Below are 26455 nucleotides of genomic sequence, written 5' to 3' on the forward strand. Positions count from 1 at the left end.
GAACCAACCTCGGACTCTCTCTCAATGACAATCTTCTCGTCGGTCCAAAAGTGCAAACCGACCTCGCGGACGTTCTCCTACGCTGGCGACAATATCCAGTCGCGTTCTCATCAGACATCGTCAAGATGTACCGACAAGTTTTGGTCCACAATGATGACCAAGATTTTCAGCGAATCCTCTGGAGGGAAGAACCAGAGCTACCGATTGAAGAATATCAACTAACTACGGTAATGTATCGTCTTGCAAGCGCTCCGTATCTCGCGATCCGTGTTCTTCATCAACTCGTTCAGGACGAAGGTAAGCAGTATCCCTTTGCGAACCACGTCATTCTCGAGAACACGTACGTCGACGACATCCTCTCAGGAGCAGAGGACGTTGATCAAGGTCGCAAGAAAATCAACGAACTCAATCAATTGCTCAAGGCGGGCGGCTTTGAACTTCAAAAGTGGACTTCAAGCCACCCAGAAACTCTCGTTGACATTTCTCGAAACCATCAAGAGATCGCGATGCATCTAAATCTCGATCAAAGTCCATTCTTTCAGGCTCTCGGTCTTGCGTGGAGACCAGACATCGACGCGTTCGCGTTCTCTCCACAAATTAATCAAACTCGGGACAATTTCACGAAACGAAAAGTTCTCTCACAAACCGCGCAGCTCTTTGATCCTCTCGGATGGCTCTCGCCGATCACGATCAGAGCCAAAATCTTTATGCAGAAATTGTGGACACTCGTTTTCGACTGGGACGAGCCGCTCTCAGCTTCATTGTCCTCGCGATGGATCGAGTTTCTACAAGATCTTTAAGGCATCTCAGCTATCACCATCCCACGATGGATCGGGTTAAGTTCAGCATCTCTCGGGATAGAGATCCATGGTTTCGCGGACGCCTCTCAGAGTGCATTAGGCGCAGTGATCTACGCGCGAACGTATATCAACACTCACGAAGTGCGCGTTTCACTAGTGTGCGCGAAAACTAAAGTAGCGCCGCTAAAGAAGGTGACAATTCCTCGTCTCGAACTCTGTGCTGCGAATCTTCTCGTCCGGTTGATGTGTCATGTGGAAAAAACTCTTAATTTCGAAAACACCCCGGTTTATCTGTGGACGGATTCCACAGTCGCGCTCGCGTGGATCAAAAGCCACCCATCGCGGTGGAAGGAATTCGTTCGTAATCGCGTAACGGAAATCCAAGAGTTCGCGCGCGCTCGTTGGTATCACATCTCGGGTTCTGGAAACCCCGCTGATCTTGCGTCTCGTGGTGCATCTCCGGAGCAACTCCAAAAATCAGAACTTTGGACCTTCGGACCATCCTGGCTCTCGAAGCCTTGTGTCAATTGGCCATCCTTATCTCCGCGACCGGAAGAAAACATTCATCTCGAGGAAAGAAAAGGGCTGTCGACGCACATCGCAACAGCTAAGCTGCTACAAATCTGGGATCTCGTCGATCACTACTCAAAACTATTGACTCTCCTCAAAGTCACATCATTGTGTAAACGCGCAGCAAATCGGTTCCTCGCGAAGACGACATCGAATCACGTAAACACGTCTATCAGTGTCGGACCGATCTCTACTCTCGAATTAAGCGACGCCCAACTGTTTTGAACCAAGGTGACCCAGCAGGCGTACTTCGTGGAAGAAATTCGCCAAATCGAGACAAGCTCAAGTCTCACTCGAAGTCATCCACTATCGCGACTCACGCCGTTCATCGATTCGAACGGATTCCTCAGAGTCGGTGGTCGACTGAATCACTCATTGCTTTCGTATGACGAAAGGCACCCGTTCATCTTGCCTCGCGAATCATCGTTCTCCACATTGATCATCGATCATCATCATCGGTTGACGCTCCACGGAGGTCCGCAACTCACTCTCGCCACAATCCGACAGCGGTACTGGATCCTGGGAGGAAGAGTACCGATCCGCATGTTCATACATCGTTGCGTTCCTTGTGCGCGTCATCGCGCCACCCTCAGCAGCCAACAGATGGGCCAACTCCCTCAGTCTCGAGTCACGCAATCAAGGCCGTTTCTTCACTCTGGCGTTGACTATGCTGGTCCATTCTCGATTCGAGCCTCCCGCGGAAGAGGAGCGAAATCATGCAAGGGATATATCGTTATCTTCATCTGCTTCACGACCTCGGCTGTGCATCTCGAGCTAGTTTCGGACTACACGACGGAGGCATTCATCGCGGCGTACAAACGCTTCACATCTCGACGAGGATTTTGTGCCTCGATCGCAAACGATTGTGGAACGAATCTCGTCGGCGCAGACTCAGAACGTCGCCGTCTTCTCGCTGCATCGTCGAAGGAGTTCTCAGAAATCGCAAACATCCTCGCATCACACGGAACCCAGTGGCGGTTCAATCCTCCCTCCGCGCCTCATTTCGGTGGAAAATGGGAAGCCGGAGTCAAATCGGTCAAATTTCACCTGAAACGTTCGAGCAATTCGCGACGTTCCTCACGCAAGTAGAAGCCACGCTCAACTCTCGACCTCTTTGCGCTATCTCGGACGATCCAAGGGATCCAAGTGCCTTGACTCCAGGACACTTTCTCGTCGGCTCAGCATTAAACACAATTCCTGAGCCGTCACTCATCGAGGGGCCAGGTCAACGGCTATCGCACTGGCAACACTCGCGTCAAATGCTGGAGCATTTTTGGAAACGGTGGAGTACGGAGTATCTTCAGTCCTTCCAAAACCTCTCGAAATGGCAGACTCATTGCGGGAACATCAAAATCGGATCCATCGTTCTCGTAAAAAACGAAAATCTACCTCCATCTGTGTGGCCTCTCGCGAAAGTGATCGAAGTGCATCCGGGAACCGACGGTCTCGTTCGCGTTGTGACCATTAAAACGAAATCCGCTGTGTCAAAACGTCCAATCGTAAAATTGTGTGTGCTTCCAGTGTCCTCTTAAGACAATTATTGACTCTAAGAATGAATAACGCACGGCGGGCGGCATAATCTAATTTCGCGATCGTTACCGATAGCGAAGCAGGTGGTATGTTTCGGCAACGTATCGAATAGTTAAATGTGTGTCTCGCGACACTCAAAATCGTCCTCGCACATGTACGCACACTCGCGTGCAATGTTTACTTGCCGTCTCTGCGTCAAATCTCGCCGCTTGCCCGTGTCACGACTCAAAACCTATCAGCTGTATCTCATGTATTGTCTACTGTCTCGAAATCATGTATGTGTGTAATCTATGTGTTCTCTCGCTCTGTAAAATCTTCACTCTCTGTAACGTTCTCTTGCGATACGGTCTGTATCGCCACATCGAAACCAATAAAAGTATCGTTTATCGGTAATCATTATCTCTCTCCATCTCAACATCTTTTTCGTTTCATTTACACTCGTCCTCATCACTAATTCGCGGATCCCACGTCGATGAGCCATATCCTTTTGCCATCTTTCTAAACACATATCATTAAAAAATTCTCATAAATTTCGATTATTATCATTGAAATAATAATTGATTTTATTCAAAGAAGTAGAGATTATATACATTTGATGATCTTACTGTATCAATATGTATTTTTAACACTTTCTGTGGAGTAAATGGGGATATGTGTGAAAAGTTTTCTTGAAATAACGAAATTTAGAAAAAGAAATTGAATTTCGAAAATCGGATTAATCCATTTTTATATGATAAGGAAAACGAATATAAATATACACGAGTAGTCACAGTTTACCCGGTGCGGCGGCACTATTACGAGAGCGAGACGAGAATTCCGACGGCGTGAACGCACGTCAGTGGTGGGGGTACCTGAGTTCCAAGAAAAATACTCCGCTACTCCCCCATCGCCGGTACTATTATGAGAGCGGACTGTATTACGCTACTTTTCCTCAGGTCTTAGCCTCGATCCCATACGAGTGGACTCGTACACAGCTACTATACTTTTCTGGAGCACGTGCGATTCTCATTCCCCTGTTCCTGTTGTGCGCTATTCCAAGACGAGCGCCGATTTTGTCGGGCGAAGGCTATCCGTTATTGTTCTCGCTACTCCTAGGCTTGACCAACGGAATTGTTGGAAGTGTACCCATGATTCAAGCACCCAGCAAGGTACCCGAGGAACACAGAGAATTGACGGGTAAGAAGCTATGTATATAACACCTTCTAACCGATGGATCACTATTACATGTACATACAGGGAAGGTCTGGTCAATGGACCCAACCTGATCCACTCAGTGCGCCTACCCCACACATGCACAACTCTTACGTGAGCCGAGCTAGACGGTCAATACTGCAAACTTGAGAAAAAATACGGCCCGCAAGGGAATCTTGAGCCCGCGACCGTCATGGTAACCATTGGCGTCAGTGTCGCACAGAGTAGTCAGAATTATGTGAATCACTAGATCGTGATAAATTCACGATACAAGATTATCGCTTTAATTAGAAAACATGGTAAAAATAAATTGACTAGAAATAATTATTCCATTCATTGGGAATTGTGATTCTGGAATAATTAAATTTAGCGGACAATGTGACGGTGCAAAAAGTTAAGGATATCAGAACAGCATGCGACTGAAACAAAGTTAAATGACATGACTTTTATTACATGTAAATTAGTAACAGGAGGTTGGAGAATCCGTTTAATGATAACACCGGTTAACACAAATTTTGAGCCTGTGTTCTAGATGTCAAATTTTGATTTCTTCCACGTAACTAATAAAAGAAAAAATAGTTGTATTGGATAAAAGTTTGATATTTCAAGGTACTGCTACCTGCTGCTTATAGTAGCAATCAAAAACTTCAATACTTATTCAACAACGTTAAAAAGACAAAAGCAAACTTTCCAAGTAATAAATGAAGATTTTAGTTATTATTCGATGTATAGAATCAAAATTTGGTCACTTAAATAGAATTAAAAATTTTTTTTTCTTTTGTTGTCTCCTGTATAATTTACTCAACATTTTAACTATTCAATCAATTTAATATTAAATTATCTAAATTTAAAACCTAAGACTACGTACGTTTCTCAATTTTTTAAATAATCATCTTACAAAATTTTGATTAGAGTGAAATAAACGCGATCAAGTTACTGCGGTCGAAGCGGCTAGGCTTGCGAATTTCATAAAAAAAATGCATAGATCAACTCGCGAGATGTCACCTTTCCAATTTTTAATTACCTCCTCCTATTTTTCGAAACAAAAACAGAAAAAAGGACGTTAATATAATTACCCCAAAAATACAAAGTTGACCTAGCAAACACATCGTGCTGGACCATTGCCAGTTTGATATAGAGCCGCTGCACTGAAGGCTGATGCAGCAACAGCTTGACTATGTAAACGATCAAAATATTTTTCCAAATGTATTTAATCAGCCTAATGTAACTTCTATTATATATTTTTTAAATTAATATCAACTTACATTAGTCAAGAACCCTTAAAACGCAATTTTAGTTTCACGACAAATCTGACGCTTTCAAGATGGGATTCGATCAGGGACCACTGGCATTACCAATCGCACGCTCTATTCATTAGGCTACAGTTTGCTTTACAAAACAGGAAACCTTTTTCCTACTGATACACGACTCCGATCAGGAGATGGAATTTCGTGCTGTCATAGAATATTAAAAATTATCTCACTACAGGACACATATCACAAAAATTTTTAGTCACGATTGTATCATCATCAGGACTGTCAGGTGATTAACATCCGTATTTTGGCAAAAATTTGGTCCCAATTATTTTCAAGATACTTCAGAGAAAATATGGCCCTATTGCTTCATCAAAGCAACATATTTAGATCAACGATTACCGTCAACTATAAATTTTGGTCGGTAAACTGGTCAACTACTTAATTTTGCATACCATGTATCTAGCAAGAACTCCATATCATGAATAGATGAAAATTGCTTTCATCGGACAAATGATGGCATATTACCATCATAAGCCAGTCTGTATTACCTGTACTGAATCGTCAAAATGCTAGCAATATCATGTACCATAATGCCAAAGTGATGGCAATCCGGTTAAGGTGGCTCTAACACTCAGTGCCGATTTGTGTGGGGGCTCAAGCAATGCCCTCAATTTTTTCAGTAATATACATGTTTGTCATCGTACAGTGGCTCGTCATCAAGTTATTGATAATTTAATGTAACAATTACTCGTTGTTTGTGGATAAATAAAATCCAGGGAATAGGAATAATTTCACATTACGGTACTGCATACAGAATAACAGTAACGTCGCAATTGTCTATTTCATTCCCACCGCCAATTTATTCGACGCACTCATCGGTGACCATCACGGACTTATGGACGGAGCGTAAGCTAGGCTTGACGGCGAGGGGTATGCGCCTTGCGGAGAGTGCATGTGGTAGCACATCGGCCATATTGATGAGCTAAGTTTTCGGGCGCCACGTTTAAACGATTCACTTTAGGCAGTATTAGTTTTTCGGACAGATCGTTGTGATAAACTATTTCCTCGAACTGTATAGGTATGTACGAACACAGCTTCAATTCTTTTTGTATAAAAAACTGTGCAGGTAAGCACATTTTTTTAAATCCAATTTTAATTCCGGCGTACATTCTATAGAGGTGCAAAGCACCTGTGCATAGAACCAGAATAATACTGAGTACAAATGTAAACGAAGAAAAAACCAAAAAAAAATATAATACAATGACAGAATGAACAGAAACACCGCGTTGAATAATTCGTAAATTTTTGTATATAGAACCTACATGAATAAATGATTTATATTCACATGCTGAAATATATTTGTATTTAAAAACTATGAATTGAACTCACATTTGGTATAGCATCGTCTTTCAGCCTAACTTTGAAGGCAGATGTTCGATCGAATGATTCCGGTGAAAAATGACATGAACATAAATAAGCATACTTTGGCACACTTGTCTTCGTCAACCCTATCGTATCAAGCCATATCCTACGCCTCTCAATATTTTTCGGAAAACTTGAAGGAATGTAGATACAAATACATACATTACTTGGAATCACAGCATTCACCTTATTTACAGTTCCAGAAGCGTTACTTATACTTACAGGTGAAATGTAGCCTTATTCTGTACTTCGACCTCACATTGTTTTTGTGATTTTGAGAAAGATCTGTTTTTGCAGTTAGGCGCTACACAATAAGGCATGTTGTATTATTCTGAATTCTCAATCCATGATCGGTTACCATCTGACCTGACCTATACAACAATAACAAACAACTGCACATGCATACACATCCGCGTGCGTTCGTAGCTGTGGTATACGTATATCTATTCAGCTCATCAAGATGGCTGACGGCTCTGATTCCCCTTCCGTCTTTCGCCGCATCCCCGCACTCATAGGCTCCGTCCATAAGTCCGTGGTGACCATGCACTAGCCTAACCCCGTAGATTGTTCTCACGCATGCGCCCTGGCGTTATACACATACCACGTGATATCTGCGACGCTGCCGATTCTCGAGGCAGTTACTAAACATTTCTCAACTACCAATTTTTTGACACTTCAACAACCAATATCTTTTAATTGTTGTTATTGACCCTACACTTTATTGTTTTATTTTCAATCCTCGTGATCTAGTTAACATTACTTTAGTTTTTCATCAACATCTGTTCGGTAAATGCATAATATTACTCGGCCTATGTCTCGCAGGGGTAATTCTCCCATAAGCCCTGTGTTAAGAATCCGATTTTCAACTACTTCTATATCTCTTATTTAGTCGTAGACCTGGCTTGAAATTTCGCTTCGATGAGAATGAGTACTTTATCTATAATATAATAAAAAATTATTTTTCACTGTTCACAAGCCGTACGTGTTCGAGTGACTTTAAAGCTGTGGACATTATATTAAAATTTGATGTTATGTTATTAGACTGCCGGAGGGGCCGATATCAAACGATCAAATTGTAACAAAACTGTATTCGTCAGTCGAAAGGTGGAGGGCACTCGGTTGTCATAAGATAGGTACTATCCAACAGTGTATCAGTAATTTTCGTACGCACGCCGGTAAAAAGTTGCCGTACTTGCCAATACCGAGCCATCAAAATGCAATAAAAACTACGCCCAGCACGAAACGCATTCCACCGGAAAGTTCTTAGACTGGCCTCATCAAGATGGATCAAATTAACTATACTCTATTCGGCGAGAGATCGACTCAGCGTCGCACAGGTTCAGGGGGCTTATTACGGTTCTCAGGTGAGCGCGTAGTCACTGTTCACATTCTCATCACACGGGAATTCGCTCATCCAATTACGGATCTGCCGAGTGAAAATGTGAAATCACTAGGACACTTCCGACTAGTGATCTCACGCCATTACAGTTTGGAATGGCTTGGAATGTACATACACTTTCATTGTTTGATTATTCATTATTTTTTATTTTTATTGTGAATATTGACATCAAAGAAATATATCTATAAACCTAGAAGTATTTAGAATTGTTCGCCTGTAAAGACTTCGCAATTCATTTTCGGGGCTCATAAATGGATTTGAGGCATCCCGCAATCTTCGTTGAATTCTTTATCATCTATTATTTCGATTTGGCATGAAAAATACGACCATTGAATTATTCATTTTATTTCTTTTGACAAATGTTCAATATTTGTGACTTGCTTGTGGCTTGTTAGGTTAACCGTTACTGTGCAATTTGCGTCTGTTGCTACACTAGCGCCACGATTGTCCTCGAACACGTTAACTCACTTCAATCTCACCTTCTCACATCCAATTTTGTGTCGAGTTAGCTCGCGCGAAGAGACACGCACTTTCACGAGGTGAGATTAACCGTAATAGGGTGAGTCGCTCACATTCGTCATTTCCACCCAATCCGAAAACCGTAATAAGCCTCCAGGTGGAGCAAAGGTCAGGTGGGGATAGCGGAGCTTGATACTCATAATCAGTATCGTACCTACAATTTCGCACATTGAAAATTCCACGCTCTGTAACAGGACTAATGGATAAAATAATATGAATATCACGGTCTCATTATATCTTACTTGAAATTTCACAAGTCCGGATTCGCTCGCTATTTTGTAACGACTGACACTCGAAGGTTTGAAATCAACCATAAGGTTTGAGTATCTGGGTACCCTTGTCGGCGGTAGCCGGGTATGGCGAGCTGCGAGACCCGTTCGGTAACCTGAACTGAGTAAAGTGAGCAGCGTATTAAACGGAATCTGACCGAAATGGACGCGTTTGGCTTCGTAATTGTGTTGATCTCTCGCCGGACAGAGTACACATTATTTTTAATGTTGTTCATCAAATAACTCACAAACTATCAGACTGATCATATTCAAAATATAATCACTTTTCAGTTGAGAGAAGCCCCGAGACCAAAATCATCTAGATCCATTCATTCATTTTCCAGATATTGCCAAACCAAAATTGATTACACATACGGGCACGCACGTACACACATACAGGCAGACGTCCGAAAATGGTCAGAGGTGATTCTCCAGAGCTTAAAAGGTTGAGATTTAGTTAAAACTCAACTTTTCATTTTCCGGTTGATTATAATAACTTCCTATATTTTTTTGGGTTGTCCAAAGAGCGGAAAGTTCAATGATGTGGAGAGGTTCTACAGATCAAAGTATTCAATTCGATTGAGGGGTTGATCCCCTCGAAATCTGATGTACACCAATCAATAAATTTTTCGAAATCCTTATTAATCTTGTGTAATCATGTGAAATTTTTATGAATTATGTAATCTTGAAATCTGTTCTACACACCAACTGATGAGTATTGGAAAATGTCTTCATTGCGTCTGAACCTGATTATCGGTGCCATTTCATCCCCACATAACCTAAGTTTTCAGTTTTCATGAAGGCAAATTGTAATTCCTGAGGTTTCAAATGACTTATAAGAGATAAATTAATTAAATATTATCAATAATATACCTTTTTTACTATCCACAGGTGAAAAAGACAGTCAACGGTTAATCGTCAATCTGGCTGCATTAGTTTGATTTTGTTCCCACTAGATGACGGATTGCAAAGTGACAGTCCCAATAATTCAACTCCTTGTCCAGCACCAATACAATTTCGAGTTTGATATTAAGTGATAAATTATGGCAATAACATTAACTTTACGGCCGCTTAAGTATACCTTATCTATTACAGGCAACATCATGACACTCTCTTACACGACGGGACTGACCGTTGGATCTCTACTGGCGTACATGCTTGATGCTTGCCTGGGACCCCCGCTCCAAACGAAAGACATATGTCCAAAAGTCCGGAAGATCATATCAGCTACAGTCAACTCTACATCATCAATCCTCATGCAAACAACTACAATGGCGACAATCACTACTGGCCTTCCAATGGTAGATAGACTGACGAGAATTCCTGCACTGAAAACTATCACGACCGCAGTCACCGCTGCCATAGCAACCACGGTATTTTCCAACGACACAACAACGTTTTCCAACACCAGTACACTCAACTCTATGACAACTGCACTACCAAAATTTTTGGCTAATGCAACCGCGGCAAGCAACGCAATTTTACCACATTAAAGTAACCTGCGGCAGCTAACATACATATATTGCCTCATTTGACTCTCCGTTTTCATACTAGATTTCCACGACCCAGAAATTTTTGAATTAATAGTATATTATGTCACAAGAGAATAATTTCCTTTGATTCCTATTTTACATATAGGACGTTATTTCCGACTCAACTCTGGTCACATTATTAACTCGAAAAGAAAGGAAGAGAAAATTCAAACCACGTTTACAAGTAATGCATGGATGTACGACGGCGCGAGTGATGGTGAGGGAGCAGGGGGGGGCGGGCTCCACCTCCTAAAAAATATATGTTCTAAATATAAAATAAAATTTTAGAAAATCTTAGAAATACGCTGAAAATAATTGTGCGGCATTTAGTGTATATTAGAAGCATCAACAATTGACATAATAATCAATGATAATACGGAAAGATGTAGTTCGAAATGGAAAAGAGAGAGAGAAAACCACAAAAATTGAGCAAGTCTTACAGTAGTCGCTAATGATGTGCAACATCTAACCTGCGTCGTGCTGATCAAGTTAAGGTTAGCAGAACGAACAGTTGATAGCCGTGTCTTCTTTCTCTTCATTCGTCTCTCTCTCTCTCTCTCTCTCTACCTCTCTTTACTATTTTTTTTTTTTTACTATTTACCATTTACTATCTTTATATTTATACGAAACTTCTAATATTTTACTCTAGTACCTATCTTATCCTATTTTTATTTTTAGGACACCTATCCATTGTATTGTATGGAGATTGCATGTGAGGTAGTTTTGTTTGCAATATTATTTATATTTGATATGCTTCTCAATATGTATATGTGGGAACGAGAGTGAGCCGGCTTTTTTTGTTTATATTATTAATTTCTTATTATTTTCATATTTATTTCTGAGATACCTGCTTGCGCTCACCGTGTTTACTTTACTGTCTTACTATTTCACTCTTATACCTTTTATCCTATTTTTATCTTTCAGACACCTGTCCACTGTTTAATATTAAGAGTATGCATAAGACAGTTCTGTAACATTATTATTTTATATTTTGGTGTGCGTCTCTAAACCTATGTGTGGGAAATGAGAATGAGCTGGCTTTGCTCTATATTGTTTTATACTATTATTTTTATATTTATTTTGAGTTATCTGAGTGCTGTAACTCCATGTGTTTATCTTAGTATCTTATTGTATTGTTTTACACTATTTTAATTTTTTTTTTCTTTATGTTTCCTCTGTATTTCTTATGTTTCATTTTTCGGTTCTGCTGTACATACATACATGGTTCTAGCCATTTGGCAGATGTCAGCTTTGGCTTAGTAGAACGTGCTAAATTCATACAATAGATCAGCGATATGAATTCCATCGAAACTCCGTCAGAGATATCGGCATCTTGTAGCAAGACTCTTCTCACAACAATATTCGATTTACTTGACAAGAATAACGCCAAGTTCATGTCGGTAATTACAGACTTGAGCAACTCAGTGAAAATGTCGGCGAATAAGCTAATCGAGATTGCGAATTTAGTCAATGTAAATCAAAAAAATATTCATCGTCTAGACCAATGTTACGTCGAAATTTCTCGTCAGATAAAAGAACTTCGCTTGTCCGGACCGTCAGTGTCAGAATCAACAGAAGCTGGCATAACCCTATCTGGTATTCCCGTCTCAGTTGATGGTACAGCGAATGAAATAGTGGGAAAAATTTTCTCTTCTCTAGGGATACCTGATCTAATGGGAGAAATTATTGAGATCCGTAAAGTTGCTCGTAAGCCAGCCTCTGTTGATAATGAATCACAAATTCAATTGCCAATAACTTCAAATTCTCTCATTGTTATTCTTAAATCGCCGAGGGTACGTGATCGCATCATTGAGATGAAGCGCGCCAAATTAAACCTTGCGGTCGGCGAAGTGTTTGAAAATGAAAATGAGTATGGAAAGATTCTTGTAAACGAGTTGTTATCATCGACGAAGTATAACTTACTACGTAAAGCGAAAGCTAAATGTAAAATTGGTGGATGCAAGTATTTTGGTCTCGGTCTGGGCGTATCTTTGCTCGCAGAGATGATGGATATGCGCGGATCGAAATTCTCACTGACGCTGATATCGATAAACTTGTATAATTTATTATGTACACTGTTTTGACTTATATTTCTTTTTGACTACAGCTTTATTTTTACTTCTCGTATTACTATTTATTACTGATCTGAGAATTGATCCACCCATCCACGTGAATTGGTTGTTTTTGTTTTTTCTATTCATCTAAAATTAAATTCAAACTTGTATATTTGGTTGTTGTTGTTTCTACTCTTGCTTATATCATCTAAAAGAGAGCATTACTATTTCACGACTATGTATCTATATATTTTTCTTTACAAACTGTTTTACAATTATCTTTCATTTACTTTAGCGTACTCTGCATGTATGACATTACAATAGTTAAGTCTTAGCGCTGCGTATTTCATTTTGCTAATTCTTTTTAATTATGTTTCTCATGCTTATTCATATGTTATTCTTACTGTGTGCACTATTAATGTACTTCATTGTTTATTTTACATCTAGCCCCAAAGCTTTGCTAGGGCTTAATTAAATAATCAAAATCAAATCTCTCTCTCTCTCTCTCTCTCTCTCTCTCTCTTTCTTTCTCTTTCTCCTTTCGCACGTAATGAAAATGTTTGTGTTCGCCGTGCTCGCTAACACGCTGCAGCACACACGCCACCTGTAGGCCACACCGAAGAATCATGTAGTAAATTGAATAAATCGAATAGCGCGCGCATTTCCCTACTTCCTGTTACACATTTCCGTCGCATTCACGAAATTACTCCCACCCAATGCCACGTACTGAGAGCTAAGATGTTACGTCAATTTGCGGAAAATACGAGATCATATTTCCGGCAAATGCTTTAAGAGGGAATAATGTGCTACTTTCATCCCGCTTCTCAGGTTAAAAAAGTTAACATTATGGTTGAGTCGGGAATAAACATGTTGTTTTCGAACTAAGCGCAGCTCCAATTCTTTTCGCAAGCTAATAATATCGTGTTCCTTAGTTTCATAAATATCTCCAGACATTTCCAAAAAATGCATAGTTTTCGGGATACATGAAATTGAAAATTAAGTGGGGTCGATTCATAATTTTACTAAAGTGTGTAACCGAAGGGATGATTTGTAGTTATTGCATATACAGGGAATTTTCACGCATACATCGCGCATTATGTCCGATTTTCTGTAAATGAAGACTGTACGTAATAGATGGAAATCAATGTGCACTATTAAAGTAATCATTCGCTGAAGATTTGAGATTATTGTGCCAACATTTCTATGCATCCCAATCGAAGCTAAGCTTATCTACGTCTTCAGTATCGCTACAATATTTTCATAACACTGAATGCGTGTTTTGATATCACTTAATACAAAACGTTGAGAGTGCTGTTAATGATTGGCTTTTGCTGTCTACATCACCGTTGGGGCAGTTGAGAATTGTATTTGCCGTGATAACGAACTTGCTCAACCGGGTAACCAAGTATGAATATAATATGCAAGAACTGGCAACCGAACATACCATGACATATAGTCGGAAATACACTGTGTATTATCATTTCTGTTGAAATTCGAAATTTTCGTTTTGTACCGTTTGGCTTACAATTACAATTATTATATGATTGGATGTATGTATTCTTGCGAAATCCAAAAACCGTGAGAACCTCGAAATGAAACTGACGTAGACCTGGCTTTTGATTTCTTAATTATTAACTATGAAAATATATTTTATGTGAACTGTGAAATGGTGCATTAAATTACTATCACCGTATAATTATTGTACTATAGCAATATCCTCAGCGCGTTAAACATTGTATAAATATTATGTATCTAATAACGGAAATGTTTAATGTCAAATGCAGGGCTGATTCTTGTGTAATAATGTTGATATAGCGCACGTATAAAAAGTAAGAATAATAATGAAAGTACGTGACGCTGATAGGTAGGTACTCACAATTTGTATATTTTAGAAACTACTAATTGAAAAGCATCTTGTTTCGCCGATATTGTTGAAAATATGACGCTTATACGGATAGTTGAAAAATTTTACCAATATTAATAATCTGCTCATTTAACTATTATAATCATCGTTTCTGTGGTTTCATTTTTTTTTCACTCAATTGATTGCATAACAGTTTCCTCGGACATGCATTTTGCATACATCAGGAAACTGTACCTTTCATAATATTAACTGTCACAACCTGAGTTGTGTTTCGCAAAGTTATTCGAAAATGGACAACAATAAAACACGGCACTAGGAAGCATAATCAAAAACTTTCACTAACTACATATCTGTAATTTTTGCGATGTGCAAATCCTAAGAATCGGCAAGACAGATTTGAAATATCAGTATTCTATGTATCAAATCTCAAATAGATATAAATTTTCATTCATCAAAGGCCGCGCCACATATCATGTGATAATGTAAATAGGGTAGTCATACTGAAGGATTTATCTTACAATCGAAAATTCACTGAGATATAGAGCTATGAAAAATTTGTACAAGCACAGGCTAGTAATTAACAAATTAGTCACTATGGACGTTAGATCAAAATTCCGTTTTTTTCGTGCCATACTGTGTGCAAAAAATGTTACGAATTGATTTTGAAAAATACAAAAGACCGATGTAACGGTGTCCCTGATTTACAAATCAATTTTTCATATGTTTTAAAGACACTGTTCCAAGATCTTGGAAAAATTCAAACCACGTTTGTAATATTAGCAGAACCATGTTGGAAAAATCGATCATTACGGATACCATGATTAGTTGATCTTGAGGTGCTAATTAGGTGTCCTATTCAAAAATTAGCTGCTCGATTCCGTTACCGATAAAAAAGAATTTTCACTTTAAGCTGCTGACACAATGTCATGCTGGCAGTGCATAGTCTAAAAACGCGGAATATTGGCTATGGAAAAAATTGCTTTACGCAGGAATTACGTGCTCTTTAGGTGCCATATTCAAAAATTAAGTGCTCGAATTCATTATCCTCAAAAATGTATTGCCACTTCGAAATATCATCAAATAATGGCAGTAAAAAAAAATTGGTTGACTCAGGAATTGGGTGTTCTTTAGGTGCTTATTGCGTGGTTTAAGAGCTTTTAAATATCAGCGGTGACAATTTTTGATTTTCAATCTTTAGTAATTAACAAAAAAAGAACCTTTTTTTCGATAACCAATATTCCGCGTTCTTAGACTATGCGCTGCCAGCATGACATTGCGTCAGCAGCTCAGAGTGAAATTTTTTTTTTACGGGTAATGGAATCGAGCACCTAATTTTGGAAGAGGGCACCTAATTAGTACCTAAAGAGCACCTAATTATGGTATGTGTAATGATCGATTTTTCCAACATGGTTCTGCTAACATTACAGACGTATGCTCAGATACGTTAGTAACAATTAACGTATAACCACAATTAATAATCCAGTAATAAAATTATAAGATGAGTATTGGAAAATGTTTTCATGACGTCAGAGCCTGGTTGTCGGCGCCATCTTATCACCAGATAAACTAAGTTTTTAATTTTAATGAAGGAAAATCGTAATTCTTGGGATTTCAAATCGCTCATGACACATAAATTAATGAAACTTAATCAATAATATACCATTTCTATAGCTTAATTAATTGTTTGGAAGTTGGTAAAGTTTGATATTGCCTTGTCTGTGGCTCCAATGATTTTAGTCTATTCTTATTATTCCTCATTATTTCAAGTAATAGGTCTTTATTTTGGGGATGGCGTGCGTCGATAGTGGCGACCGCTGTTAAGAAGCTTCTACAACCTGCTACGAACTTTCAGACTGTTCTAGATGTTTGTATTGGCTTCTACTCTTACGTGTTCGACTGTCTTTTTATTTAATAGACCTTCCCAGATTTATATTGTGAGAATATTTTCTATACGTGGAAAATTACGTGCACATCAGACTCCAAAATATATAAGAATTGTGTATAGTAACGAAAGTGAAAGTGTAAGATGTTATTAAACAAAATAAATTATCACAATTTCACGGTAAGATGTCAAAGTCACTATACTATTTTATCGGTACAGTAGGACAAGAAACAGTCATTTCTAAATTGTTTCGAAATACTTAACTCACGCAGCATTGAACATCTTTCCAATATTCAAAACGAATGCACAGTGTGCAAAATACATGCCATTGTGCATTGATTGTTTGCCAAATACACAAGTAGACATTCAATTTCTCGTATCCATTTTATTGATACAATTATTGACTGCAAATTAACAACGACCATGAGCTTTAGTACTTGCATACTAATCCTATTGAAAGTTAATCAATTATTTGGTATTTTCAACTTTCAATCCTACGATCAAAAGTATCGTACTATGCGGACTCTCCTACATCGGAGTCTCACAAGACGGATCAGTATCGCAGAATACGAGAATTACTCCTGTGCCCGCTTAATTTCGGCAAAAAATTACGAAAAATAACTCAAATCTGGCATTTTTTTTTTTTTATACTTTATACATGTCCAGTCAACACTTACTGCAAGTAAATATACTGAACCTTGTGAGTTATTAGCAGTCAATAAATACTCAATAAAGAGTGGGGGACTAAATAATTTAGTTGAACATAATACAATATCATACATAACGGTGAAGTTCGTAAGTATTTGTCCCGTTTATTTGTAATGTTTCCAAAATATCCAGAAATTATTCGAACCTTACAAAGGATCATACATCGTAGTTATAGCAACGAAGATGGAGTCCCATAGAAGCGTTCGACCTGCAGGCTATTTGAGGCATGAAAAGTTGGAATGTTCTATGAGCTATCATCCCACATCTAGGTGTCGCTAGTGGTACCTTTGCTTGTGTGGTTCACATAGAGAACTCTATACTAATGCGATGCTAATGAGTACAGTCGTTGGTACAGTGACAATGTGTGTCGGCCATCGGTAGAGCCACCCTACAGATTGACGAGTCGCGGAAAGCCTTGCTTCAAGCAGTCCATAAGCTGTACGATTGTATGGAATTCCATCTTCGTTGGCATATATGGTGGCTTTCGAGTCAAATCTACCTTACCACAGTAGCGGACTCCAGGCGTTTCCCACATGCCGCCAGTATGTTATCGACAGAAGTGACAAAATTGGGGCATGTCCCACATGCAACCGGTATGTTACCGACAAAAGAGTCGAATAACGCATGTAATCATTCAAATTGAAAAAGTTGGCTTGCGATCTTCGAATTTCGCAAGAAATTTCTCCTGAATTGCTATAAATTGCCGTCTATTTTTTATTATTTGCTCTCACGCTGGTTTTGAAAAAATCGAAGAAAGCAAAAATGCATATCCGGCATTGGCCAGGGGTTTCGTGAATTTTCGAAAACCGTGGAATTTCCAGGAAATTCATGTACCGTATAATTACACCTTAATTACTCTTAATTGCTCCATGATTTTTGTTATTTGTTCCCGCGCGGCTTTCAAGAAAATTCAAAAAAACAGTGCACATACCGTCAGTCGGTAACGTTGCCTGTAAAATAACGCCAAATTTAAACAAATGTGGATGACGAAACGTCCGATATTCCATCGGAATAGGATTAGCTTTGTATTGCTCCTTATGGCTCTATTACTTTAATGCATTGGTTCTGCATAGTTTTCGAATGAATCAGAAACAACCGAAAAGGGGTTTTCGCATGGCGAAGTATAGTCGAATTTGTTTTGATAGATCTCTTAGACGAATGTAGTGAATAAGCTGATAACTGCTCCTAATTACTCCTCAATCGCTGTTAATTGCTCGGCAAATCTCGTAATTTGCTCCCTCATAATTTTCGATGAAACTGGAAAAACAACACAGCATCTGATTTGTAGGTTATACGTGACGGATTCAAAATAGCATTTGAAACAAAAAATGTCAATTCGTCCAAGTGACATTTGTTTCTATTTACTACCCGATAACTAGGAAATTATATACCAGTTTTGTTATTTACTCCATCACATATTCCAAGAAAACTGAGAAACACGACGCCCACTTGTTGCGTGACGAAGGGTCGGATAACAGCATTTTGAACTCATGTATCCATTAAAAAAAACTTATAATTTGGCACAGCGCAATATTGCTCCTAATGCTCCGTGATTACTTGACATCTATCGACCAGTTTTGTTATTTGCTCCCTCATAGATTCCGAGAAAACTGAGAAAAACAACATCCTCTTGTTCCGCACCGGAGGTTAGAGGATCAGCTGATTCGAACTCGTATCGTTGTCAAAAAATGATAACTCGGTCCAACTTAATTATGCTCGTGATTGTTCCTCGATGGTTGATGAGCACACATTTGATTCAGCAATTTGCACCTGTCCACGGAGTTATGGACGGAGCGCAAAGTGGTATTTTGGAAGGGCAATCAGAACGGGAATCATATTGATAGAAGCCATTTGCGCGCCACGTTCAAACCAGATGATTATTGAATAGATGCTCGTTGACTGAAGAATATAAAGACAGTTGCCTTAATGGGCTTTGGTGTGACAACCGAACATCGTCGTGCGCTTGCACCCCCTGAGATGTTCCAACGGTAGAGTTGAGAACTTAATGAGGAACATCAGAGAGTTGCTGATTTCGACATGATGCTGGCTGCATTCACCTTCCGAGTAACACAGTCTTTCCAATGATAAGCCCAAGTCTTAAATTATTGTAAATTAGTATTAAAGTTCCAAACCAAAGTTTGGATGTTCGGATCTTCGGATGATCAGAAAGTGACGTCACCCAAAATTTTTTGTCTCGCGACGTCATCGATCTATATAGACGAAAATCAGCTACCCGAATTCCTCAGTCTGGAAACAACTGCGCAGTAGAGAGGACGTATGAGAATCGCGCTCCGCAGATTTCGAATATCGGGTTCTCTACCTCCGTGGTTTCTGCACTCCGGGTTCGCTTCCTGGTGCAACTCGAGTTCCAGGACAAGCGCTACGTAGTTTCTATGCTCCAGGTCCGCCAGCTCGTAAAACTCGATTTCCAGAACGAGCGCTCCGTAGTTCTGGCTATCCAGGTTCTTGACCTGGTGACGTTTGACCAAGCGCTGTGTAGTTTCTGCGCTCCAGGTCCGCTTCATGGTGAAACTCAACTTCTAGGACGAGCGCTCCGTAGTTCTGGCTGTACAGGTCCTTGACCAGGTGACTTTTGACCTTCAGGACTAATTTTCCGTAATTCTGGTTGTCCGGGTCCTCCACCTGGTGAAACTTGACTTCAGGGACAAGTGCTCCGTAGTTTCTATGCTTCAGGTCCGCTACCTGGTGAAACTTGACTTCCAGGACCAGCGTTCCATGGTTCCTGCGCTCCAGGTCCACTACCTGGTGAAACTTGACTTCCAGGACAAGCGCTCCATAATTTCTATGCTTCAGGTCCGATACCTGATGAAACTCGGCTTCCAGGACAAGCGCTCCGTAGCACATTTTATAGTATTTTCTCATGATCTTTTTGGTAAAATGTGTCAATAAAAAAATTGAATTAATTCTCACACAATATTTTTGATGTGTTTAATTACTAAAAATATTTATTAGTATTCGAGGTGTAACCCGAGGTTGTTAGCGGTGGTCGTTGGAGCTGGTTGTCGGTGGTTGGAGGTGGTCGGCGGTGATTAGAGGTGGTTGCGGCTGATCGAAGTGGCTGCGGAAAGGGACGAGGAGGAGGAAGACAAAGACAAGGAGGAGTACCAGGTTGACGAGGAGGACGGAGGTGGCTGGAGGTGGTAAGAGGTGGTGTGGAGTTGTGAAGGGTTGTCGGCGGTAGTAGGAGTAGGAGTGAGAGTAGGAGTAGGAGTAGAAGTGGGAGTAGGAGTAGGAGTAGGATCAGGAGTAGGAGTAGGTGTAGAAATAGGAGTAGAAGTGGGAGTAGTAGTAGGAGTAGGAGTTGGAATAGGAACAAAAGAAGTAGGAGTAGGAGTAGGAGTAGAATTAGGAGTAGTGGGATCAGAAGTAGGAGTAGGAGTAGGATCAGGAGTAGGAATAGGAGTAGGATCAGGAGTAGTAGTAGTAGTAGTAGCCAGCACCACCACACCGAAAACTCATGAAGGGAAAACAATTTCATAAAAAACTGTTAGGTCCGTGAAGGGGGTTTACTCCCGAGCGGTAGGAAGAAACAGGTTCGGCTTCTCTTCTACGTACTAGGACAACCGGAAGTTGGGATAAGTGTTGAATAAACTTGGGTGTGTTTGATATATCGATTGTATGTTCATTGCGTAGAAGTTGAGATAGCAGTAGGAATGAAGTGAGCTGTGCGAAAGACATATAAGAGGTCTAGATGTGACGTTGTTGAGAGTTAGAATAAGAGTGTTTCCAGAAACGAAACGTACGGGTGCAGAAAAGGTGTGAGGATGTTGAAGGAAGGGAATGGAATTTCATGAGTAAGGGCGATAGTGAGTAACGTGAGGCTAGGTAGAGATAAGAGGACAGGACAGAGTAGGAAAATAGAGAGAGGTGATACGCCGAACGTAACAAAACGATGACGCAGGAATTTTAGGCTCATTTCCGGATCTTCATATGCACTCGTCCCAAATTTCGTAATTCTGAAAAAAACGAAAATAAATAGTACCTATAGGTGCTACGGTAACGTTAAGCCAGCGCCACCACACCAGCATAGGTGTCATGCCTAAAATGAGCCTAAAATTCTCACATAATCACTTTTTCGAAATTCTTCCCCGTTTTTTTTTACAGCATGGTGGTACTGACTTGACGTCAATCTAGTACCGATTCGCGCTTTTCTCGTATTTTTCGGAAGCGTGAAATTCGCGACTGTCGTATATAATCAGCCCGAAATGAGCCTAAAATTCTCACATAATCACGTTTTCGAAACTCCGCCTCTTTCCCTAGTTTCTGGTATGGTTATGCTGGCCTAATGTCAGCTGGCTCAACGCCGGCACTAGTGCCGTATTTTAAAGAGTATTTTCAATCATAAACATTCCTCACGGTAACATTTCACGTTTCACGCAAATTCCTGCGTACTCATTTTCTAGGGATTGTTTCCTCTGTCCTAATTTTAGGTGCGGTGGTGCTAGGTTAACGTTAACCCAGCACTACCACAGATTTTTTCGGTTGTTTCAAAAGCCAGAAATTTGGGACGACTCCATATGTTGAGCCTAAAATGAGCCTGAAATCGTTACGTGATCGTTGTTTCAAAATTCTTTCCTCTTCCCTAGTTGTCGATGTCGTGGTGCTGGCTTAACCTTACAGTAGCACCTTGTAACGCTAAATTCTATTAGCCACAGATGAGGACTTACCGTTGACACTTTGGCGCGATCCTCCACTTACTCTGAACACTAAACTGTAACACAATCAATTACGTTGGGCACCGGACGCGTTAGCGTGGAATTTCAAACAATAATACGAATTAATAAAAAAAAACAAGACGAAACAATACGGAAATTAACTAGAGAACCCGTTGTACGGCTGACTAGGCTCAGGTACTCACACGAACTGGTAGAGTGGCGGTATTGAAGGCAGCTAACGCTAATTAAAGAATTAAAGAAAGTTAAGAAATAAAGAATGCACTCAAGTCAGGGAAACTGAACGGGTCAATCAGTCATATATTGTCGAGTAGGTTACAGGTTTAAGACAGTCAAATTAAATGGCAACGATAGCGGTAGTTAATAAAACTGGCACTAGTCATTCACAGAACTTTCGATAGAATAGAATTAAACGGTAGCTTTGAAACGAGAGACGATAGAGCACAGCGAATAATGAGCGTAAGTCGGGAGAAGTGATATAATGCAAGAATTTACTTAAAACTACACGTCAGGGGGCGACGTGATCTTACCCAAATTGCAAAGAATTACGCTACGCGAATTATTATTCTGTTAATTACAAACGAGAGTGAGAACTTTCTAATAATATTTGAATTTTAACAATGAGGGGAAATCTATATTAACAATCTTTTATCAAACTATGATTAGTAGAGTGACCATTTTAATTTATTTATAAATATGACTACACATGGGCTGTCATTAATTTTAAAATTCATTCATTCATCATTCATTCATCATTCATTCCCGGTGTATTTATTTAAAATCAGTGTATCTTGTTAAAATCAGTGTATATGGTTGAAATTACGATGTATTGTCAATAACGGTTTTTCGTCGAGGCACTATATTGGTTTATGGCACTTTTAATGTTCTCGTTCTATCGTCTCTCTTTTCAAATTTGCTTGGCTTTTCGAGTGTTGGAATTGTTAATATACCAGGTATGTCCCCGTAGTTTAAATTTCCGTTATTAATTTTAAATGGTCGATTTTCGATCAGTTACTATTTCAGTTCAGAGAGGAACACCTCCGTACCTCCTTCCTCCTGGAGAGACGTAGACCAAAACCCCTCTACTTTCAAATTTGTGACCAGGTTCCCCACTCCCTGGGTCTAACCTAATCCACTCGTGCCGTGTTCATCGCGCATTTATATTTGAATCATTACATTTGCCTCCCTTTTGTGATGGTTAGGTTTATCATAATTATCACAAACACCAGTTATTGTCATTGTTCATTATCCATACTCAAATTTATTATATAATGATCGAAAACTGCTTCATGTCCACCGTTCTCTGCACATACTTGAAATTTCATCACCTTTTTGCATTATTAGCACTGGAAAGTTTGTCACACTCATTCTTCCACACACATTCATCCACTTGTATAAACTAATTAACAATCTTCTGGTTTTCCGTTATTCCGATTATTACAATCTCGTCCACTTAATAAAATTAAATCTAACTCACAAAATTTGCTTGTCCTTATTCTATGTCGAGTCCAAAGTAGAGGATGAAATCAATTTCATTGAGATTCATACGAGTTAAATACATTATTATATATATATATTTTTTTTTTTTTTTTTTTTTGAATATCAATAAACTTAAATGTATATAAATTGCTTTCAAAATTGATTCAGGAAACTAGGAAGTTTGATACTTGCGTAAATTTAATCTATTATATGTACCTTTGACATCATTTAAATTTTCTGGATTACATAACACGAACGCATTCTTTCCAATCACTTTTGTAATCTTATATGGTCCCTGATATATGTGAAAAAACTTATGAGTTACTCTATCAGCTGCATTAGAGGGTAGTGGTACTTTCAATAAAACTAAATCATTCACATCAAGAATAATCTTTGTTTTCACTTTTTGTTGCTTGCGTCGATAACGAAAGTTCTTTAACAATCTTTCCATAGCTATCATAATTTTAGTTTCATGATCCACCTCAATATTGTCTGGAAAAGAGATAAGCTTTCGTATTTCATCAACAGGTTTTTTACCAAAATGCAGTTCTATAGGAGTATATCCTGTACTCGAATGGGTTGTTATGTTTAATAAATCCTGAATTTTTGAAATGTGGGCTGCCCATTTAGTATGCTGTTCCGAACACAATGTTCTAAATAGCCTTCCTAATTCCCTCATAACTCTTTCCGTTGGATTAGATTGCGGATGTCTGATACTTGAAAATCCTGTTTTTATTCCTGCATCATTTAACGTTTTTTTCCAACTATTTGCCGTAAATTGTGTCCCGTGGTCTGACAGAATTCGTACAGGTTTGCCCATTTTTGGTACGTATGATTCTAAGATTTTCTTCAAACTAATACGAGTTGTAGCTTTTTTCACTGCATATAAATTGACATATTTCGAAAAATTATCTAACACAACTAAAATATACTGCACCCCTCCTACAGATCGCGGTAAGGGTCCATAATAATCGATAGTTACTAATTCTCCTGGTCTATCAGATTTAATCATTTCATATTCTCCTTCCATGGTTTTCGATAAAACTTTAACTCTCTGACACAAATCGCATGCATTTACGTATTTCTTGATATCTTTCGTCATGCCTTTCCAATAATAATTTTGTTTCAAATATTGTAAAGTTTTGTACTGACCGGGATGACCTAATTTAGCGTGGGTATGTTCGATTAGTTTTGTAATTAAAAAACATGGTACTACTACTCGCCATTGGTTATTTTCGACGTTATGTTGAAATAATATTTCATTATGAATTTTAAAATGTTGATCAGGCAAATTTTCGGACATTTTAATGAGTTTTTCTGATATCCATGTGTCTTTTCTTTGTAATTTCTTTATATTTTTGAAATCTCTAGTTAAAGTTCGATCCAAAGTCATGTCATAAATAAGATTATAATTGGCATTTACACTATTCACATTTAATAGATTAGAGTACGATTCTAAAGTTGATATTAAAAGTTTTTCAGGTTCTAAATCATCCGTAAATTTCCCTTCAGGATTTCTACTGAAAAAATCAGCAACTATATTATCTTTCCCTTTACAATATTCCACGTCAAATGAATATTCTTGAAGTAACAAGCTCCAACGTATCAATCTTCCATTTTGAAATATGGTCTCTTTCAAAAAAGTCAAACTTTTGTGATCGGTAACTATTGTAAAAGTTGCTCCTATCAAATACATTCTTAATTTACATATGGCATAAATTATTGCTAGTAATTCTTTCTCAGTAGTCGTGTAATTGATTTCTGGGTTAGTCAGACATCTACTGATAACTGCTATTAAATAATGATTTCCTTCGTTGTCAGTTTGATACAAGATCCCTGAAATACCTTTATCACTTGCGTCAGTCTGTAACCGAAAAGGTTTTCCTGGTACAATATAATGCAATACTACACTTTTTGTGAAATTTTCCTTTAAGTCTTTATATGCTTTGGCTAATTCTTTCGTCCACTTAAAAGGTACGTTATTTTTTAATAACATCCGTAAGGGTTCTAAGTAATACGAGTGCTTAATACTGAATTGACGATAAAAATTACATACACCTAAAAATCTTTGCAACTGTTCTTTATTTGTGGGTTCTGCAAAATTCTTGATGATCTCTAGTTTATCCGGATCTGGTCGGATTCCCTCAGGCGACAAGATAAATCCCAAAAATTTCACCGATTTTTGGCAAAATTTCGATTTTCCGAGTTTTAAAGTGAAGTTATGTTGAAGTAGTTTACTAAAAACTAGGTCTAAATGTATCATGTGTTCTTCAAAAGTTGGCGAAGTGATCAATAAGTCATCGATATAGCATGTTAAAAACTTAAAATAATCATTTCCAATTGCTAAATTGAGAGCTCTTATGAACCCACTTCCTGCTGTTTTAAGTCCAAATGGGATTCTGCAGAAATGGTATAGTTGTGATCCGTGTAAAAATGCGGTATACGGCCTTGACTTTTCAGCTAACGGGATTTGCCAGTATCCTTGAGTAAGATCGATTGTTGTCATATATTGTACTCCATGATGTTTTTGTAATAGCTCAAAAATTAGTGGTGGTGACTCATTATCTGATTCGATAATTTCATTTAAAAATCTCGCATCTAAACATATCCGAATTTGATTTTCTGATTTCTTTACTATTCTCAAAGGATTGCAATGTGGACTAATGGATCTTTCAATTATTCCCATTTCTAACATAATTTTTATCTCTTTGTCTACTAACTCTCGCAAAGCTAAAGGAATTGGATAAGTTTTTCGTACAATTGGATTTGGCTTAGTTACTTTGATTTCATGTTGATATACTTGAGTACATCCGGGTTTATTGGAAAACAAGACTTGATACTTTTTAAGAAGTACACAGACAGTTTCAATCTGTACATTACTGAGTGTCGTTAGACTATGCACGAAGTTTGAAGACTCTTTAAAAAAATTATGATCCTCTCCATGTATTAAAAATCTTTCATCTTTCTTTAAATTTTGAGATCTTTCTTCCTCATTTGTTTCTTCTAGTTGTTTATGACTACTATTTATTTCAATGGCTTTAACTAACTTAACAAAATCATTTTCACGAGGTAAATTATTTTTATACATTTCACAATTGAGATGCTGTGTATCAACATCATTATCATTAACGATATTATTTTCATCAACTATCAATTCAATTTCATTTTCTAAATGGCAGTGTGGTTGTTCATTATGAATCAACGCATCAACTCCACAATTTTCTTCACCAATAACAAGTTTATCATTTTCATCACTTAAATCTAAATTAACATTTTGCATATTTAT

General features: G+C 38.6%; 1 protein-coding gene across 5 annotated transcripts in view; it reads left to right on the forward strand.

The window, feature by feature from the left end:
* The window catches only part of Ent3 (equilibrative nucleoside transporter 3), a 75073-nt gene that overhangs the window by 23526 nt on the left and 25092 nt on the right, over positions 1-26455 (forward strand). The window contains exons 9-11 of one of the 5 annotated variants that reach the window (XR_011176379.1): positions 3836-4048; positions 4137-4390; positions 9848-10044. Coding sequence is in view for 4 of the 5 variants with exons in the window: in XM_046614046.2 (XP_046470002.1) it covers positions 3836-4076; positions 10052-10329; positions 10595-10741 (666 nt within the window). In the remaining variant the exon portion in view is untranslated. The other 4 variants (XM_046614046.2, XM_046614048.2, XM_069133485.1 and 1 more) reach the window with 4 other exon arrangements.

This window comes from Neodiprion pinetum, chromosome 2 (genome assembly GCF_021155775.2).
Source record: "Neodiprion pinetum isolate iyNeoPine1 chromosome 2, iyNeoPine1.2, whole genome shotgun sequence".
NCBI lineage: Eukaryota > Metazoa > Arthropoda > Insecta > Hymenoptera > Diprionidae > Neodiprion > Neodiprion pinetum.